Source organism: Pholcus phalangioides, unplaced genomic scaffold (assembly GCF_987345545.1).
Source record: "Pholcus phalangioides strain wild (caught in Gottingen) unplaced genomic scaffold, Ppha-v1.0 ptg000008l_1, whole genome shotgun sequence".
Classification (NCBI taxonomy): domain Eukaryota; kingdom Metazoa; phylum Arthropoda; class Arachnida; order Araneae; family Pholcidae; genus Pholcus; species Pholcus phalangioides.
In genome coordinates, this window is record NW_028301601.1 from 35608390 (window position 1) to 35628670 (window position 20281).

The window sequence follows — 20281 nt, forward strand, 5'->3', positions numbered from 1 at the left end:
CCGATAAGAAATAAATATGGAAAATAACTCTCAGACTAATAAAAAATACAGGGTAATTATAATTATAATGTTCCATACCCTGAGTAGTTTTTCTCAAAAACCGCTTATCCGAATACAGCAAATTTTTAGGATGTCGTAATGAGACCATGAGAGACTAAGAGATTTATGAAATTTAAAAAAGTTGAATTTTCGACCACTGGGAGAAAAAGTGGTGCTTTTCATTGCATTTTACATTTTTTCCCATGGAATACATACAAACAAAGTTTCAATGGTCTACCACAGCGGGCGCTATATAGGTCTGAGTGGTTTCAGTACACTGACACTACTCCGACCTATATAGTTCCCGTTCTGGAGGACAATTCCATTGAAACTTGGTAAATACGCTATATAGTCCATGGGAAAAAAGGAAAATTCCATTAAAAAAGCACTACTTTTTCACCTGGTGGTCAAAAATTGAACTATTATTTATTTCATAAATTTATCCCATGGCCTGATTAAGATATCCTAAAAATTTGGGTAAAAGGTTTTTGAGGAAAAACTAATCAGAGTATGGGAATTTTAATTACAATCATTCCGTAAATAAATATGAAAAATAAAAATGCCAGAAAATAAATAAATACTGCAGTAGGAATAATTGACAGGCCGGCTGACGTACAGTTATATAGTGGCCTGTACAGTTATATAATAGCTACGCAATGTGTAGTATACATTAGATTGAGCGAAACTTTTCGCGGACAGGTAGAGAGTTCCTATGGAAACTAGAGGAAAGCTGAATGGACTAGAGCGTTTAAAATACTGCTCTAAACTTTTGATTATAAAAATATACTTCTTGACAAAAAGTATTACCCTAACGTGCCGATCAGGTAGTAATACCCTAACGTGTGCCTTCAATCATTCAGTCACACTGCGGGCCAAATTAAACTTCCCACGAAGCCCGCAGGCCACCAACTCATGAGTAATTTATTGACATTTTAGTAGAAGTGTCTAATAGGGCTCGAGTTAAATAGGAACAAAAAATAATTGAACACTTTTATTCATTCTGAAGTTATTTCTTTCAATAATTATCAGTTTTGATTATTTCTTAGATACTTTTTTTCTCTGATACTGAAAAGTTTTTTTGAGTAATTACTGATATAATTAAGATCAATTTTAATTCGAAATCACTTTAAATGATTATTTAGTCTTTTTTTCGGTAATTCTGAAATTATTTTGCTTCTCAATACATATTGAAATAATTTCTTTCAATAATTATGTAATTTCTCTTTTGTTGATGGTGGAATAACTTCTATCAGAAAATACGGAATAATTTCTTTTTGAATTATTAGTTATTTTTTTTCACTGATTCCGAAATTATTTGTTTCGAAATTCAAAAATTATTTCTTTCAGTAATTCTGAGTTTTCATTAATTTGTTCCGTAATTGTTTCTTTCATTTATTGTTGAATTATTTCAAGAATAAAATGCACGCACTAAAAATGATCAGCGGGCCTCGACCAAAATCTCCGAGGACCGCATTTTGCCCGCGGGCCATGGGTTGAAGACCCCTGGTGTAGATATTGGCTATGCCATTTATTTTGAAGAAGGTATATATAGAAATATAGAATATATATTATATTTTTTTACTTCAGTCGACGCCCGTTACAACGCCCCCCCCCCCGTTTCAATGAAGACACTCGTTATATCGGGAGGTCGTGATATAGAAAGTTAGAAAAAAAATAATTTCTAGAGAGCTAATTACACGCACACACACACAAGATTATCGCATTGCGCTCTATTACAGACAGCCATGTTGAATGGATGTAAACAGGATGGTACTGATCTTCAGCATGAAAACGTCATAAATGTATAAAAATTCACTAATCTGCATATTCTATTTTTATCTCAAGAAAAGTGGTTGACTATGAATGTCTACTCGATTTCTTTCGAACCAAGCACAATATCGCCATGGGCAGTTTACTATAAATTGAGTTGTTCCGGAAGAGAAAGAGCGAGAGAGAGAGAGTGCCTGTGGGTAATAGTCTGAGTGCGATCTACGTTTCGTCCCCCGTAGGCTATGATCGTATCAGTGACCAAGTGATTGGGTGAGTGACCGTGCGAGTGTGAGTGACTGTATGGTGGAGCGAATGACCATATGAAAGATCATGCGACTGACTGTGTCAGTGATCGAGTGAGTCACGAAGTGAGTGATTGAGACCGTATGATTTCGTTATATCGTGTATAATCGATAAAATATCACGAAATCTTGATTTTACTGTATTAAAAAAACTGTGTTATTCACATTCTCGCATTCTACTCATTATATTCGGCGAAATATTGAAGATGAAATGACTGGGGTGAAATGTTTCACTCAATCGAGTCATTAACTTGATCACTAATACGGTCACCATATAAGTTATCAAGTGGAGTTACCACTTAATAACTCATATGGTCACTCACGCATTCACACGGTCAGAGCAGGAGAAATGGCTGGGACGACATGTCAGAGGCGAAATTTCCGTTAAACCCAAGAGGGAAAAAAAATTAGCTTACATCAATGCGGGGGATTCCTAATTTTTTTGTGTTCGTGTCATCTCTGTCAGGTCTCGAGACATTTCGGTGGCACCCTAAATTATCGTCATTCGTGGATGAGGTAATGCAGCCAAATCATTCAATTTACTGTATATGAAATAATTTTTTCATTCAAAAGTTTTTTTGCGCCATTCATCTCCCATGATCCTTCTCATGACATCATAGAGATGCACGGCATCCCTTTTTAGTTTGACTCTTTTTACACAAATAACAAATGCCACTTTTATCACTGGCAATGCTTATATGAGAAAGAGAGAAGTCATACGCTTTCTCCATCTCATGACATAAACTCCTCTTTCTAGCCTAATTTGCATCATCATTATTTAAATACCCATTCTGTGTAGACCAGGTAATAAACGAATAACTCCCCAGTTATTCCTCAAAAATGTCTGTAGCAGTCGTTCTACACCTTTTAGCCTTTTACCAGCAACGTCCAAAACAACAATATAATCAATTTCACGGCTAATCGATCAATTTGGTTTTAAAAATCAATAAGTTCGTTCGTAACAGGACTGCGAGCGTATTTCTACGACCAGTCATGGAAGCATCTGCGATAAAAGTTTGGATCGATTGAGTTAAGAAACTCTAGCAGACTGACAACTCTTAATATAGCTAATACTTAGCATAGGCTACTACTGCAGTCGACGTCACTTACTAGAATCACGGGTGATGTTATTACTTTTGCACAAAGAACGTGGAACAAATCATTACCATAACAAGGGAAAAAGTCGTTTATAGTAATCATGAATTCGGATAATGATATCATTCCTTTTCCGTTGAAATATTTTTTTGCTTATTTAGTTAAGGTTTAACTAAACTTTTTTTTCTTGTAAGTTATCGTTATCAGGCTGCAAGACTGTATAAGAGGCTAGAAGGTGTTCTCAATCCCCACCCTCCTTGTTGACAAACATTTCCGTACTTAATGTTGGAAATAAGTCAGTAGTATTAGCTGTGATCCATGTACGTGCTTTTGCAGTGGCCTTCCTATAGTGGAGGCAAATGCATGCCAAAAAAATATCCCTTTCCTTCAGTTCTTGATCAGTTTCTTTCAGTTAACCACATTAAAATTCCTTTTTCCGACAGACTTTCTCAAGGGATCCATGAAAATTTTTGTACATTAAAAGAATATGTAATTCGTGATGTACATTACAGGTTTATTCCAACGCCTCACGATTGCGGAACAACAAAAAATGCAAGATTTTAGTTCCAAGTAAAAAAAAGTCCCGTTGTAGAAAAGGAATATAAAAAATTAATACCATACGTCCCGTTCGACGAAACGGAACGAATGATCACCGTACTTGCAAAAGGGAATTTTTCGGGTGTAGTTAATATTCGGTTAGTGTTATCAGAAACTCGGAGTTTTATAACATTAAGCGGCACGAACTGTACTAGTTTGACCATACGAACACCTCGTAAACATTCCTAGGTGCGAATTTGATCAGCCCACAGAAACAACTCGGGTCATATAACGATTGCAGTAGGTCTGAGATACGTGTATTGTGACTTTTTTCTTTTGACTCTCAGTGTACATAAATAAATTCTGATTTTTAACTCGATTTCCTTGACGCTGTTGGGCGTGGTAGCCCAGGTTGATAACGTACTCGCCTAAAGTACCAAGGGATGTGTAGAAGTGTCGCGAGTTCGATAGCCGGTTCGTCGTTGTCAGGAATTTGCCTGATGCAGGGGTATATCAGGAACGCGGCATGGCTACAGGAAAAGATTGCAACTGTCGTGAATCCCACAATGAATGGTTAGCACACGTACCTCTCAATGAGTATATAAAAAGGCTGCCGTTCGGTATCGCCAATAAATTGTAGGATCCCGGTATAATTAGCTCTCGTTTGCAGAAAATTACTGTGGTGCGGCAAAAATGATCAAATGATGAACTTGACGATGGTGATATTGGTGATTAATATTGGTTTTATTCCTGCCATTTACATCTAAGCAGGTCTGAATGCAACTTTTTTCACTAATTTTGAATTTCATTGATTATGAAATTATATCGACATTATTTATGACATTCGCTCCACCATACAGTCACTCACACTCGCACGGTCACTCACCCAATCACTTGGTCACTGATACGATCATAGCCTACGGGGGACGAAACGTAGATCGCACTCAGACTATTACCCACAGGCACTCTCTCTCTCTCGCTCTTTCTCTTCCGGAACAACTCAATTTATAGTAAACTGCCCATGGCGATATTGTGCTTGGTTCGAAAGAAATCGAGTAGACATCCATAGTCAATCATTTTTCTTGAGATAAAAATAGAATATGCAGATAAGTGAATTTTTATACATTTATGACGTTTTCATGCTGAAGATCAGTACCATCCTGTTTACATCCATTCAACATGGCTGTCTGTAATAGAGCGCAATGCGATAATCTTGTGTGTGTGTGTGTGTGCGTGCGTGCGTGTGTGCGTGTAATTAGCTCTCTAGAAATTATTTTTTTTCTAACTTTCTATATCACGACCTCCCGATATAACGAGTGTCTTCATTGAAACGGGAGGGGGCGTTGTAACGGGCGCGACTGAAGTAAAAAAATATAATATATATTCTATATTTCTATATATACCTTCTTCATACAAAAAATTGTCAATTTTTCATGAATTATTACTCTTCACAATTTTATGAAATTACTCTTGACAATTTTTATGAAATTACTCTTGACAATTTTTATGAAATTACTCTTGACAATTTTTATGAAATTACTCTTGACAATTTTTATGAAATTACTCTTGAAAAGTTTTATGAAATTACTCTTGACAGTTTTGTGAAATTACTCTTGACAGTTTTGTGAATTTCCTATTGATAACTCTGAAATTATTCTCAATAATTCTGAAATTATTTCTATCAGTAGTTCTGCAACTCTCAGTTTCAGACATTCTGTAACTTGTTTTTTTTTTCATTAATCATAAATTTTCATCAGTTATTACTTTTTTTAATAGTTCTAAAACTTTCTTCCATTAAGGTGTCTTTTAGCATTTCTGTAATCATTTATACCTTTGAGACGTCGAGACGTTTGGCTCCTCAAAATATGTAGCGTAGCCTATAAGAAATCATAACCCTAAGAAACTGTTTTGTCTCATGGTCCCCCGAATTCATTACGACGGCCTTTTTAACGTATCAATGTACAATATTACTATTAATCTGGAAAGTACCTTATAGTTCTAAATATATATAACAGTACAGATTTCAGTGCCCAGAGAGAGAGAGAGGTCATTAACGATTTTTTTTTCAATTCAATCGTTTTTCTATGTAAATGTAATATAGCTTCATTTTGTAGCTATTTTCTAAAAATGGTCTGCGGGCCACAGCAAAAGCTCGGAGGGCCACATTTGGCCCGCGGGTCATGGGTTTGAGACCCCTGGCATAACAAAAGCATCCAAATGACAAACACATCCGCAGAGACAAACGTTAAGTACAAAATACGCGGACCAGAGAGGGGTTAAAGAACATTGTTATGCTATATCCTCTCGAATAATTTCCTAAGCACTTTTAACCACCCTTTATAATATCAGTATTTCCCTATACAGCAAATATCAACTCTCAATATCCCTGCAAAAAAAAAAGAAAAAAAAAGGAGGAAAATCTCCATCGTATACATGGAAAAAGTGGTTACACACTCACAACAGCGACATCACAGTATTCGCTAAAAATAATCCGACGTGTTAAATAGAATGGGTATAGAATGTCAATTTGTTTGTTTGTGCGTGTGTAAGGCCGGTATTACACTATAAAAGTTTGATAAATGTCCTATTATAAAACTTGAAAAATGCAGCGAATAAGGTCAACGGTTGCATTTTCTAGAATGTGACCAATAAACTTATTGGTTAGATTTTTCAAGTTTTATAAAAGGAATTTTATCAAACTTTAGTGTAATACCGACCTAATTCATGCGCAAATGTTTTATTCCGATCTTGATGAAATTTTGCACACTTAGCGTTCAAAACCAGAGGAAGGCCACTGTCTACATAAGATTTCGAGAAATATTGACTCCCCCTTAGCAGTCATGCTAATGAAGAAATATGTTTGAAAGTGGAAATATTTTTCCGCCAAAAAAAGGAAGAAAAATAATTCCGGAAATCCGAAAAGGAGGACAAAAGGCGAGTTTTCCGGAGGAGAACACTTGAAATGATATCAAAAAGGAGGACGTATGGTAACCCCTCCCCCCCGGTGGTCCACGCTCAGGGTGTCTGCATTAGAACGTTGCCCTCACGACACCCATCTTAGGTTCGCGTCGCCGTTTTTGTGTTCCTGCTATCAGCAGGGCCGTCTTAAGAGCATCATGGGCCCCCGGGCCAATTGATTTTGCTAAGGCCCTACCAAACAAATTCTTGAAAATTTCAACCAGGTCTAATTTTTGTGAGGCCCCTCTTCGCTTAAGGCCCCCGGGCCGTGCCCGGGTAGGCCCATGCCTTAAGACGACACTGGCTATCAGTGGAAGTGATGCATGCTAAGCAAGAAATTTATATCTATATTATTTTTTTTACAAAAAACAAATACTAATATTTTTACACAGTTTTCAATTTTGAAATCACGTCGCCCGTAAAGCCCAGGCAACGCAGCTGGTAATATATATATTTTCGGTTGCAGAATTTTGCCTCCGATTGACGACTGAAAGTATTTCTCGGGGTTCAAGGCCGTATAGCCAGTCAGCCAGCCACACGTACTATATAACTCGGCGGCGTGTCCACAAGTTTTGAAATCGATCCAGAATATGAAGGTGTTGATGGTGATGATATTGTTGCGTCACGAGCTAGCTGCCTATGGGTCGATTTTCCTAGGTTGCACAGGGTAAAAGAAATTCATAAAAAAAAAATAATAATAAACAGAAAAAAAAATAGTGGCTCCCTCTATCTAGAAACTTTCGCGCCAAGTCGTCCATCGATATAATCTCAAACTCCTGGAAATGTTTCTGCGCCTGCGTCGCGTCCCAGTGCTCCCATAATCCCGAATTTCCACGGACTGTAAACAAACAAGTGGAGTATTTTGTTTTCCAACAAACGGTATTTTGATACGTTTTGGAATACTAATTGGTGTAGTTTTTCGTCTAATTAATATTTGAATCCATCCGCTCTGAATGTCATTCGGGAATTTATGCTTCAGGAGTGAATAATCTTATTTTGTTTCTCTGAAGAAATAATAAACCCCGCGTCTCTGAATCGATAAAGCGTTTAAAAACTCATTTGCAAGTGTTGATATTGTTCTGAATATGAGAAAGCACCAACCTGAACAACATAAGCTGAAGAGAATCGGCGGTCAAGATAATGTCGCGGTAACGTCCAGGGAGGATGATTTCGACTGTTTCGCTGAGGGTAGGTCGGACATCAGGCTGGGCCCTTTCTTGGACTTTTCTGTGAGTATAAGGTCACTTCATATTTATCAACACTATCCACCATTATTGGTCGTAATCATTACAGTAATCATAATTTCTCAAATTACAACTTTCTTACACAAATCTTGGGGGGGGGGGGGGCTATACGAAGGTAAGCAAAGCAGTGACCTCGCCCCCTCCTTTGTGAGTAAAATTAAGTAAGTTGGGCCAAAGCCTCTCAGACCGAGCACTGGTCCCCATCTAAGAGATTTCGCTGCCTCCTCAGAGGAGTGCGCTATATCATAGGGACGCCTTGCCTCCCCACCCCCAAATGTAAAAATTGTAGATATTTTGTAAAAAACTGTCAAACACTACCTTTATACCAGTGTTTCCCGACCTGTGATTCGCTGACCCAGGGATCCACGGAAGCTACGCAGGTACAAGGGTTCCGCAACATAGGTATTTGAGACAATGCTTTATACTGTATGTTGTTTTAATAAATTTCTTACTTAATTGAACATACTTTGCCGCTGTGGTGGTCGAGTGGTTATAGTGCCGGACTCGTGATGCGAGGATCCGGGTTCGAACCCCACAGTGGTGGTCGGCTGAAGTTGGTTTTCTGTGGTTCCCAACTTCAAGGCGCAAATGCGAGCCGATCTCCCCATTAAAAAGTCTCGCCACAGAGAGCAACAGTCCTACAACCATAAATCATTCAACCATAACACTTCACTCATAGTTAGTAAAACTGGGGGCAGATGACAGCACTACACATAACAAGCATTACACAGAAACAAACTTTACGTCAGGTTGCACTACACGTACACGCACATTAACGCATGTACCGATTCGTTGGGGGGTTCCGCGGGAGGGGGGGTGCATGTGTGGTGTAGCAGTAGTAGGTAGGGGCTCGGGGATCCATGATGTTCTTAAGTCAGCCACCTCGTTGGGCAATTTGCCTGTTGTGGCGTTGTATTTGTATATAATTGATTTTGATGGCAAGTGAATTAAAACATCTCTAAGATTTACAGTGCTACACCCAAACTTCCGATCTACCAGTATTGCCCCCCCCCTTCCCAAAATTTTTTTTTAACAACGCCAGCCCCGTAAAATTTGTCTCCTCAAGAGATTGGTACCCACGGCATGTGAACTCCATTGTCCCTGTAATCTTATATCCCGATCATGCTATAACCCATATCTGGTAAAACTGAACAGCATTATAGTGCATCAAACAAGTCCAAGTGATGTTCTGAAGCATCCGCCATGGAAGCTACGAAGGGGGGGGGGGGGTCTGCGGTGCATTGACTTTCAATACAACAATTCTCAACATTTGTAATCCTGAGTCCAAGTATCAGAAGGCCTAATTTACGTACATACACAATACTGTACTTTTGGAAAAATCGTAACTTCCCAATTTCATATCCGTTTGCTCACATAATAATCATTCGAACCCCATAACCCCACTTTGTCATCGAAAGTCAGCCAATGTAACCCTTTCCTCGTCCCCCCATGAATGCTGACGTAATACTCAAATGACCCACCCCCCCCCCCCCAAAATAAATATCTTAAAATTTTAAATTATTCTCAAATTACAAAAAAATAGTTTAGAATCACCATAGAGGTCTCTAATTAATGTGGAGAAAAACTCTTCGGCATAGACATTTATTACATATTTTCAACATTTTTCTCTCAAATTTATGAAGCCGTTTTAAACCATACATTCTCAACCAATAGTCCGCGAGCCCCCTCTCAATTTATTGGCCAGAGGGTCGAACGAACACGAAAGGTTAAGAGGTTAAGAACCCCTTGTAATCTAATGGTACCAAGGGTAGGATAGGTGGTTTGGATCAAGAAGGGAGCTGAGTGTACTGCTTCACCGGTCGGAATTGATTTGAGATGGGGGAGGCGCCAAAATAGACAACTGGCCCCAAGCGATATAGTATATTTTCGGCTCTGGGTACAGGTGATCCACATGAAGTATGAGTTCGGCTATAGGACGGGTAGCATTCCAGAATTAAATGTGAAAAATATACTGTATTATGATCTAATGCACTCACAAATTATTTTTCATACCGTTTTTATAATATTTTTAATTACCGACATACCATGGTTCTCATAAATGGCTCAATATGTACTGGTTCTCATTATAAATATTGGTCAATGCATTTCGGAAAACACTCGTGCTGTGTTTTTTTTATGATCGAATATAAAGTGATGATCAATGAAATACAATCTAGTTACTGGATCACATTCCAGTGAAACTTTTTCTTTGTAGTGTTTCACGAAGTGGGTGATAGAATATTCCCGGGGGTTGGGGAAGATAAGAAGCATGGGTATTACAGTGGAACCTCTCGATAACGGATATTCATGGGATCGAAATTTTCGTTCTCTAACCGGGAGTGTCCGTTAATATGAGGCGAAATACATTGAGGCTCTGTTTAAAGTTTTCCTAAAGAGCCTTCCAAATTGTCCACTACAATGGGAGGCCCTTCATAGGGGGATACCGATATATGTAAGAGATTGTTTATCAACCTGTGGTCCCCTACGTGTCCGTGAATACTTTGTAAAGCGTCCGCGGGATGATTTCCGTTTAGTACCATTGCATCAATGACAAATTTTGCGCTATGAAATGTAAATTATTTAATTTTTCGTGATATGCAAATCAAACAAACAATAAATTCACGCTATATTTTAATGACCTAATGCACACACACAGCGATCCCCAAACACTTGCTAGTCATGGATCCTCTCGGAAATCTTAGTGTCAGTCATGCTGCACCCCCCCCCCGAATTATAGGAGCAGAAACTGTACAGCCATATGTCAGAGAGAATGTTATCGGACAATGGAGGACATTCTATTCAGTACTGTCAAATGGGATCCGATAGCAATGCCACATACAGTAGAACCTCTCGATAGCGGACACCCATGGGACCAAACATCTTGTCCGCTAAGAGGGAATGTCCGCTAGTCGAGAGGTGCGATACACAGTGGAACTTCGTTTACACGACTTTCACACATACGGTGTTCTGATTCGGTCACAATTGGTTAAGAAGGATACTCCTGTCGAGACTGTATTCTATTAACGTTGCATCAGTGCTTTTGCGCGTTAAGTTAATCAAAAGTTTTATTTTTAAGGAATTTATATTTTTGTTTTTTGAACTCAACATTTTTTCTTATAATCCTACAATTGAATCGTGGACCCCTGGGGGGGGGGGGTCAAGACACCCCTATGTGGGATCCTCTGATCCAATGTAAGAAAAAATTATCAGTGAAATTCAATCTAGTTATTAGATTACATTGAACTGATAATTTTTCTTTATACTGTTTGGTGATGGAATGTTCCGGAGGGGGGCTGTAGAAGCTATGGTTATTACATTGGAACCCCCCTCCATAGCGGACATCCATGAGATCGGCGAAGTATTCTCAAAGGGACTTCAGATTTGTCCACTAAAGGGGGAATGCCTTTTATGGGAGATACCGAAGTATATAGTGTACAGTGTTTTCCAACCTTTGGTCGGCGGTCACCAGGGGATGTTTGAATACTTTGCTAGAGGTTCCGCGGGATCATATTTTCATTCACTAACATTGCGTGGATGACTCATTTTGTGCTGTGAAACTAATTTAGTCAATTCTTTATGATGTGCACATCATAAAAAATATTTTTGGACTCTGTGGGAGACGTAGGAGTCGAAATTGACCTTAGTACGCTATGGGGGGGGGGGGTCCACGTTGCATTGACGTACACTGCCTCAAATTGGGAATCGATGAGAAAAAAAGTTGTTTCTGAAGAAGGGTGGTGCTATCAAAAGTTTTGGAAACTGATCTCTAGGTGGCCAGTGATGGAGTTGAATCGACGATTCCGAACTTGACACAATAGATAGTCGATTTATTTGTCATATTTGTCGATTTTGTCAAATCATATTTGTCGAATTCATGTCAAATCATATTTGTCGAATTCATGTCAAATCATATTTGTCGAATTCATGTCAAATCATATTTGTCGAATTCATGTCAAATCATATTTGTCGAATTCATGTCAAATCATATTTGTCGAATTCATGTCAAATCATATTTGTCGAATTCATGTCAAATCATATTTGTCGAATTCATGTCAAATCATATTTGTCGAATTCATGTCAAATCATATTTGTCGAATTCATGTCAAATCATATTTGTCGAATTCATGTCAAATCATATTTGTCGAATTCATGTCAAATCATATTTGTCGAATTTATGCCAAATTTGTCAAATCATATTAGTCAAATTAATCTAATTTCCCCAAAGTTTTTCCGCGGCGTTATGTAACGTCTAGCACTCCATGTCATGCAGAAAATAGTAACTGTTGCCATTTGGGTTTTAAATATACAAGTGTGGAGAATGAAATACATTTTCCAGAAAAAAAAATTAATCCTTGAACACGGATAGAGATGTACTCGAAACAGTGGCTTATTGATCACTACTAGTTGAAGATCACTTCTACGTACGAAACGCGACGAAATTTCAGCCGACCACCACTGTGCCGTCAACGGGGTTCGAACTTGGATCGTCAGGACGAGAGTCCAGCACGATGCCCACACGACCGCACAGCGGCTCTCTCTATTCAGCACTGATAAACGTGATGCGACAGCAATGCCATCCACTGGACTGCAAAAGAACTAAAACAATGTTTCAGACACCGATCGAGAGATGTCCCTATCAGTACATTTTTTTGTCAAACCATAACAGTATTACTACTGCATTCTACCAACGTTGTAGTAATATTACTACTGTATTTTACCAACGTGCTTTTCCCCTTTAATTAAATTGGAACTTTTTAAAGTAATTTATTTCTTTCAACTGCGATTCTACAATTGGGCCGTCGGCTTCTGGAGGGTCCAGGCACCCCTCCCCCACCCATTCGTGAACCACTACTATATACGAACACTATAAAACAAATCAAGCCGCAGGCATCGAATGAAGAATCCGCGTGCATCCACAAAATCTATCGGCTGCCAAATTTGCATAAATCTGCTTCGAATTTTGCATCTCAGCTCCATTTATCAATAGGTTTTGTAGCTCTTTTTTTTTCCGATTATTGGAAAATTTAATATTCTTTGTGTCGCGCTCATGCAAACCGTAATTTTTTCATCACCGTTTAATAGTTTTTAAATTAAGTTTTAAAGAGCTTCTCTGGCACACCCCGTATACTGTAGAAGTGCATCCAATGGCGCATGTAATGCGGTTTTTCTATCATACCCGAATGGAAGGCTGGTCAAAGAAAATAATCAGAACCTTCCAGTCCCAATCCTAAATCAAAGGAACCGCTTTCCTTCCCGATCTGCCAATGCGTCTGGTCACACATTGGTCGAAAAACGCCATCAGTCACAATACCGAGTGTGTTGTGGAAGCAAATATTCGCCAGGGAACGTTCAGCTAGGCTGGAGAGTGTGTAGTCACCATATGGCGCTGGTGCTACATTAATTGGAAGCAAATGGAGTAAAATCCCCCTCTTTTTTGCAGACACCGGTGGGAGAGAAGAAAAATTCTTCTCTAAAAGAGAGGGTGACCGATAACCCCCAGTGGTTTGAGATGCATATTTTTATTATACAAGGAGAATTACTATTTTGCCGTAGAAAAGGATGCTCGTTAAGAGATTTTTTACTACGTTTGCGAATGACTATTCGACAGGCTGGATGCGAGTGTGGCCCTGGCTTTAGCCCTCTTCCGAATCGGTATCGATACGATGAAGAGGCTATCAGCTGAGCCTATACTTAGGAAGGACTTCCCCAACATCATTGAAGGCTATGCGATCAAAGTGCTGTCATCTATGTTTGAATTTAAAAGCTAAACTGGTAGGTATAAACATTATAGGTGTCTCTCACTTTACACAATTCATTGGTTTTGCAAAATAATTGCGTGAAGTGAATTGGATCTTACATATCTAAGATAAGAATAGAGAGGGGACAAGAAACTTTTAACAGAAAATTAAACTGATATAAATAATCAATTATATTTTACAATAATTTGTGACAATACTTCGCGTTTTCTAAAGATGCATTACCGACTGTCCTCTATCAGATGAGGATTGTGTGAATCTTACCGAAGGGCCTGGTATTGGACTATGGTGATTTATATAAATAAGACAGTTGGGATATAGCTGACAATCAGCATTCACAGACTCTTCATAAGAACTTTGGTAACAAAGTCAGAGAAATACTTTTTTTCCTCGCAAATTCTAGTCTTAAAGAAAAAGGTTTTCCGGATATTAATGCCGAGATGAACTTGAAAAAAGTCTCCATCGGGAATCTAACCCGGATCCAAGCGCTATCTAATACAACCAGAGACACCGTGTAGATAGGTAAAGCTGTGTGATGCGCCGAGTGGAAACATCGCAACCACATTTTAAGCGGCACAGAAAAAATCACTGAATAAATAAAAACACAAAGGCCACAACAAGCGAGTCGCCCAATGCGGAGGCTGAAAAAAGATGCCCATAAAATATATGTATGCCAAATTCAACCAAAATACAGCAACCTAATAATAGACTAACCCAGTGATTCCCTGGAGGAACTGGGGGGGGGGGGGCGATGGAAAGTTCCAGGGGGGGCGGTAGAAGCTACGGGTATAAAATAGGATTCTATGGGTTAGATTGCGTTGGGAGGCGCTGAGAGAAAAAAAATTCTGAAGAAGGGGACGATGGGACAAAGAAGATTGGGAAACTATGGACTAACCTAATACTGTAATAAACAAACATTTAATACGATATAATAGGACTGCCATTTCAAATTTTTCCGGGGGGGGGGAGAGGCAAAGAACAAATATATATACAATTTATATATACCATTTCTAGTGTATTTTCTAAAGCCCCTCAAATTCCGGGCCTGCTATATAATACAATGTATACTATACAATATATATACACTGTTGTGTGTGTCTTAATCCAAGTATGTATAGATTTTCGGTTTTTCCCGATATGTTTTTCATATTTTTTTTAAACGTGTAAATTGACTTGGAAATCACGAGAAGATATATACGAGAAGAATTATAATATTTATCAACATCCCTACTAAAAAAACTCCTAAAAAAAGAAAAACTCCATGACAGCACAACCTGAAACTGCCCCTTTATAAACAATACTGGTGTCCCGAAGTCGAAGCAGTTGATTGGCGTTCCTCCAATATAAACATATTCAAGATGTGAAGTTTTCCTTCATAGCTCAAGCGTTGTGGGTCGATAAGAGTACGCGTAGCTCTTCTCTGCACCCCTCCCCCAACCATGTCTATGTCCCTCTGCAGGTATTTTTTTTGGTCTCCAAAACCTTACGGCCGACTCCATTTCAGGACGAACTACGCCTTGGAAAAGCGGAAGAACGACAAAACGAGAACGAGGAGAGACCTTCTCAAGAATTAAATCGAGCATTCCATTCACTTTTGTGACCACGGCTGAACTATGTTAAGAAAACCTGAGCCGCTTGTCAATGAGAACGGGATCAGCATCTCCCTTCACTTGGATTCCCGACTACCACCCCCCACCCATTAGCTTCACGTCACCTGCGAATTTGATAACGATCCCATCGATACCCTGGTCGAGTTTTTCGATAAAAAATGAAAAAGCATGGGTCTAAAGGCATTTCCTTGAGGGGACTACACTTTTGACATATGTCAAATTAGAAAATTCACCGTAACCCGTTGTGACCTATTTCGCAAAAACGGTTCTATCCAATTCAAAAAATTGCCTTCACTCTCATGTTATCGCTTCAAGAGGTTACCATGTTGGACCCGATCGAATGTCTTGTAGAATTCAAGATAAACAACATCGACATTTTCTTCTTTTCTCAAAGCCTTTGCTACGTGATCATAGGAGCAAAAGAGGTTAGTTACACACGACTTCCCCCTCCTGAACCTATACTGGTTTTCCGACAAAATGTAATCCCCGTCTATTCGCTTCACTAATTGCATTTGATAATAATTTCCTTAAATTTTCGAGAGGGGAACCCGACAAACTCACTGACAATATAAGGAATAGAAAAGTGTCTCTGGTGTATTGGTTAGCGCACTTCCCCGGCATGCAAGGGGACCAGGGTTTGATTCCCGGAGGAGACAAATCACTTTTCTTTCCAAATATTATTTTCCGCATAACACCCAAAAGATTCAATATCTCACTGGACAATAATTCGACACGGTTTCCATACTATGCTTTTTAAATTCGGAAGCACATTAGTAAGTTTTCCATCCCTTGAGACGATACCTTCAACAACACTACTTCTGTAAATCAGTGAAACTGGTCCCAACAGTTCATTAGCGCATTCTCTAAGGAACCTAAGATAAATATCATCTGGTCCTGGTGCTTTGCTTTCTCGTACATTTTTTAGCCATGTCAAAAGATGACCATCAAATGCCATAAGTCTTAGCATTAGGATTTGTGACATTTTATGGGGTTACATTATATTATTGTTCCCCGGTGATCCCACCATACAGACAATATGACCACCTTGTGTGTCAGTGTACGTTTGGAGACTTTTTTGCCCTCAAACTGTGAAATATTCTCACACTTTAACGTCTCTAAAACGGTCCTGATTTTGTAAATTGGACTGTAAATACGACTACTGCAGTTCGTCTGGCGCTACCTATTGTTTCTGCCAAGAACTTTGTTATCCCACCTAATATTTCGGACTTCTACCAACTCTCGTAAGTAAGCTTTGGTAAAACCGGTTTACAGAAGTTTCGTACGCGATACATTTCGTACTCGGACATTTCACCTTTCGTATGAGTGACCAATTGAAGGGGTAAGTGACCGTAGGAGTGAACAAGTGAGTGGTAGCATGGTCATATGTGTGAGACCATAAGACTGAACAAGTGAGTGGGTGAGTAATATGGGTGACCAATTGAATGGGGGTGAGTGGCCGAATGAGTGAACAAGTGGGTGGGTTAGAGACTTTGATCAGTCATAGGTCAGTAATACGGTCACTCAAACGTCCACTCACTTGATCATTCATATGGTCATTCACTCAACTGGTCATATGGCAGTCACTCACACTCAGTTAGGCCCACTCATCCAGTCACTCACACTCAGTTAGGCCCACTCATCCAGTCACTCACACTCAGTTAGGCCCACTCATCCAGTCACTCACTTGGTAACTCATACGTCAACTTACTTCGTCACTCATACAGTCACTCACATGCTTACTCATACGGTGAGGACAGGGGCGATGAGCCTCGGACGAAACGTGTCGGGAGGGGGGGGGGGAATGTCTGCGGCGAAATTTCCGGGCCTTTTACTGTAACATCAAATTGTATTCAGCGAAGAGGAAATGTATTCATCATAATTCATTCAGACTGATTCTGTACACGTGCCAGAATCGTCAAATACCGGAATCATGCTTTTACATTTGAAGGACGTTCAGCTTCCTGCAACTGCTTTTATATTGATTCAAAGAACAGTCTCGTCAATCCACAAAACTGAATCATTAGGCCATTTTATTGCGATGGTTCTAATAATAACGTTAGCCGTGGATCGCAATCAATGACATTACATGGATCGATATAGATTTTCGACGTTAATTGAGAGTAGTCATGCTCCGCCATAGATTTCTATTATGTCTCTTTGATAGAATTGTTTTTTCCTGTCTGATTTTAGAATGAACTAGAGAAGGAATTCCCAAGAGTAAGTAGTCAAGTCCCGCTGTCACCTCGTGGAGATGAAGACGACAGGACCAGTTATCAATATTCCGAAGCAGAAGCTGAAAGAGGAACATGGACCGGAAGATTCGACTTCATACTCTCTCTACTTGGCTACTCTGTTGGCCTCGGAAATGTTTGGAGGTTTCCATACTTGTGCTACAGTAATGGCGGTGGTACGTATACAACTATCTAATCCAAGGATGCACAACCTTCCGCCCGCTAGCCAAATGCGGCCCATTGAGGTCTTCTATCCGGTCCGCGAAAACTGTCCAGAAAAGTAACAACATGATGCATGCCATATATGCTCAATCCATGTCCTGCGGGTCAAATGTGGGCTTCTGAGATATCATATGTGACCCGTGACCTTGACCCGACATTTATAAAAATGAACTAAGCGGCACACTGCCAGATCACTATAGTCACAAGAAATACAGTTCCACATCACGTAAGCAGCATATTCGTCACCTATGCATATACACGTTTCTGTCCCGCCCGAGGAACTGGAAAGGCTGTACAGCTCTGATCTAATTAAGCTGCTTCAATAAATGCCAAAAATTCTACGAAATCATTATCTGACTGACTGACTCAGGTAGATACACTACCGAGACTTCGAGAATCTTATAAACTCCTCTTTATGTTTAATTATCATCATTATCATAATATAAGTAAAATGCATTATTAAATGTAAGAAAAGTCAAAAGTTCTTTCAAAATTTAAATTTAAAAAAAAATTAAAAATTAAATTAAATTAAGAAAAAATATGGTTTGCACGAATAAAATTGGAGAGGGATCAATTAAAAAAAAAATAGTTTCTAAAATCATCGATAGATGGCATTTAGCAATTTTTTTGAAGCAAATTTTTCTTCGAGGTGAGAATGCGCTTAGGTAGAACTTTTCTCTCCGAAATTGAGCATACAAGCCCCCAACATGATAACACGTATATATGAAAATTCAGTCATCTGGCATTTCCACTTTAGAATATGGAAGACAGATGGTAGTACCAGCAAGTACAAGCACAACTCTGACACCGAGAATATGTTACGGCCTCGCATATACAGTACGCACACAACAAGTTTCGGCATGCGCAGATTAGTTGGAAATTCCGCAAAGGAATGAGTACAAGGGTCTTTAACTTTTGTGGAGGCGCGACCACTGCTTATGCAGTGTTCTCATCAAACGAAGAGCACTCATGGCAACTTTGGCATTTTTTGTGCCTAATATCGGCTATTTAATAGTTGTAATCCTTGATTACAATTTCTACAGGGTGATCAATTAAAAGCATTGATCAAGTGCTCGCGAGCACAAAATCGAACACCAGATTTGAGCACTCTTAGTGCTTCGGGGAGGAACAGGTTGAAGATGGATGGAGGAGCATGCAGGATTAAGTAGCAGTAGAGTACTTCTGGAATACATAACAGAAATACCTCAGAAACAAACTTTATGTTAGGATCACGACAATTACACGACACATTCCGGCATGCATCAATCGTTAGAAATTCTTGAGAGGAATGTATAAAAAGTGCATGTGAAGCTTAATAATAGGCATCATCAAGGTGATGCTCAGTCATGTGTACATCGTGGGAATTCGAGTTCGGTTCCTACCAATGGCAAAGTGGTTATCGGTGAAGCTGTTTTTCCAACTGCAATGTGCAAGCAGGTCCCTCCATTGAAAGAAGTCGCAACAGATCTTGCAACGGTGAAAGTAGTCAATTTTTACACTTCGCAAACTTTAGCATAAAAATTGAAATGTAGATTGCGCAGCACTAACCTCACATAACACACTAGATGCTCACGGAGAATATGATAAAGCGCACACACACACACTTCCGGCTCAACTCAGACTTAAAAAGACAGTAAAGCCTGATAGTTGAAAGTTTCTCATCTATATATAAAACGTATACCGTGAAACCTGGATATAGCTATACAGTTGAATTCCGTTTTAACGAATACCGATATAGCGAAAATCTCGTTTTAACAAACACGTTTCTGATTCCCCCAAATAAGTTTACGTAGGAACAATGCGAAAAAACTGGAATTCTATTATAACGAAATTTCCTTATAGCGAAGTGATTTCTCCGGTCACTTGGAGTTCGTTCTAACGAGATTCGACTGTATTCTGTGGACCAAGAAAGGTTATCGTAGTAGAGGGATTTTCTAAACCACCATTAATACTACGAAAACATGCGCTTTTGAGTATTTATTCGCCGACTACAGACTCAAAAAATGTAATTGATTAGTTGATAAAAAAAAAATTCCGTTAGATGCATTACCTTTGTGAAGTTTATTGCAATGCAATTTATGGTATCGCACAAAATGTAGCGATACCGGAAACTTCAATACTTTCTGGGATAAGGTGGTACCAACGTACCACAATACACATGATTGAATAACCCACGCAGTAGATGCGTGAGTTACGCATCAAATTTCAATTTTTACTCCCCCAAATTTCTTTGAGGAATGAAAGTACTCCTTCAAATTTTAGGTAATATTTTTAATAATATTAAATTAATATTCAATAGTTTTAATAATTTCTAATCCTATTGTATATACGAGGGGTATTATTTTTATACTGATACATAAAAAATACCTTTATTTTTACAGAAATACCCGGAAATTTTGGAGAGTGAAATTACTCTTCAAAATTTTATGTTTTTGGATAACATTGGGTGGTACCCACTTATCAGCCTGACTGACTGGGAAAGCACTTTCTCAAGAGTAAGGATGTATTCACATCTAC

General features: G+C 39.0%; 1 protein-coding gene across 2 annotated transcripts in view; it reads left to right on the plus strand.

The window, feature by feature from the left end:
• LOC149084214 (sodium-dependent proline transporter-like) overlaps nt 1-20281 on the plus strand; it is a 126902-nt gene that overhangs the window by 27110 nt on the left and 79511 nt on the right. The window contains exons 1-2 of one of the 2 annotated variants that reach the window (XM_089234558.1): nt 7512-7930; nt 17502-17718. In XM_089234558.1, the coding sequence (XP_089090684.1) occupies nt 7787-7930; nt 17502-17718 (361 nt within the window). In that variant the 5' untranslated portion in view covers nt 7512-7786. Of the gene's footprint in view, nt 1-7511; nt 7931-17501; nt 17719-20281 lie in introns of those variants that run through there. The other variant, XM_089234559.1, reaches the window with a different exon arrangement.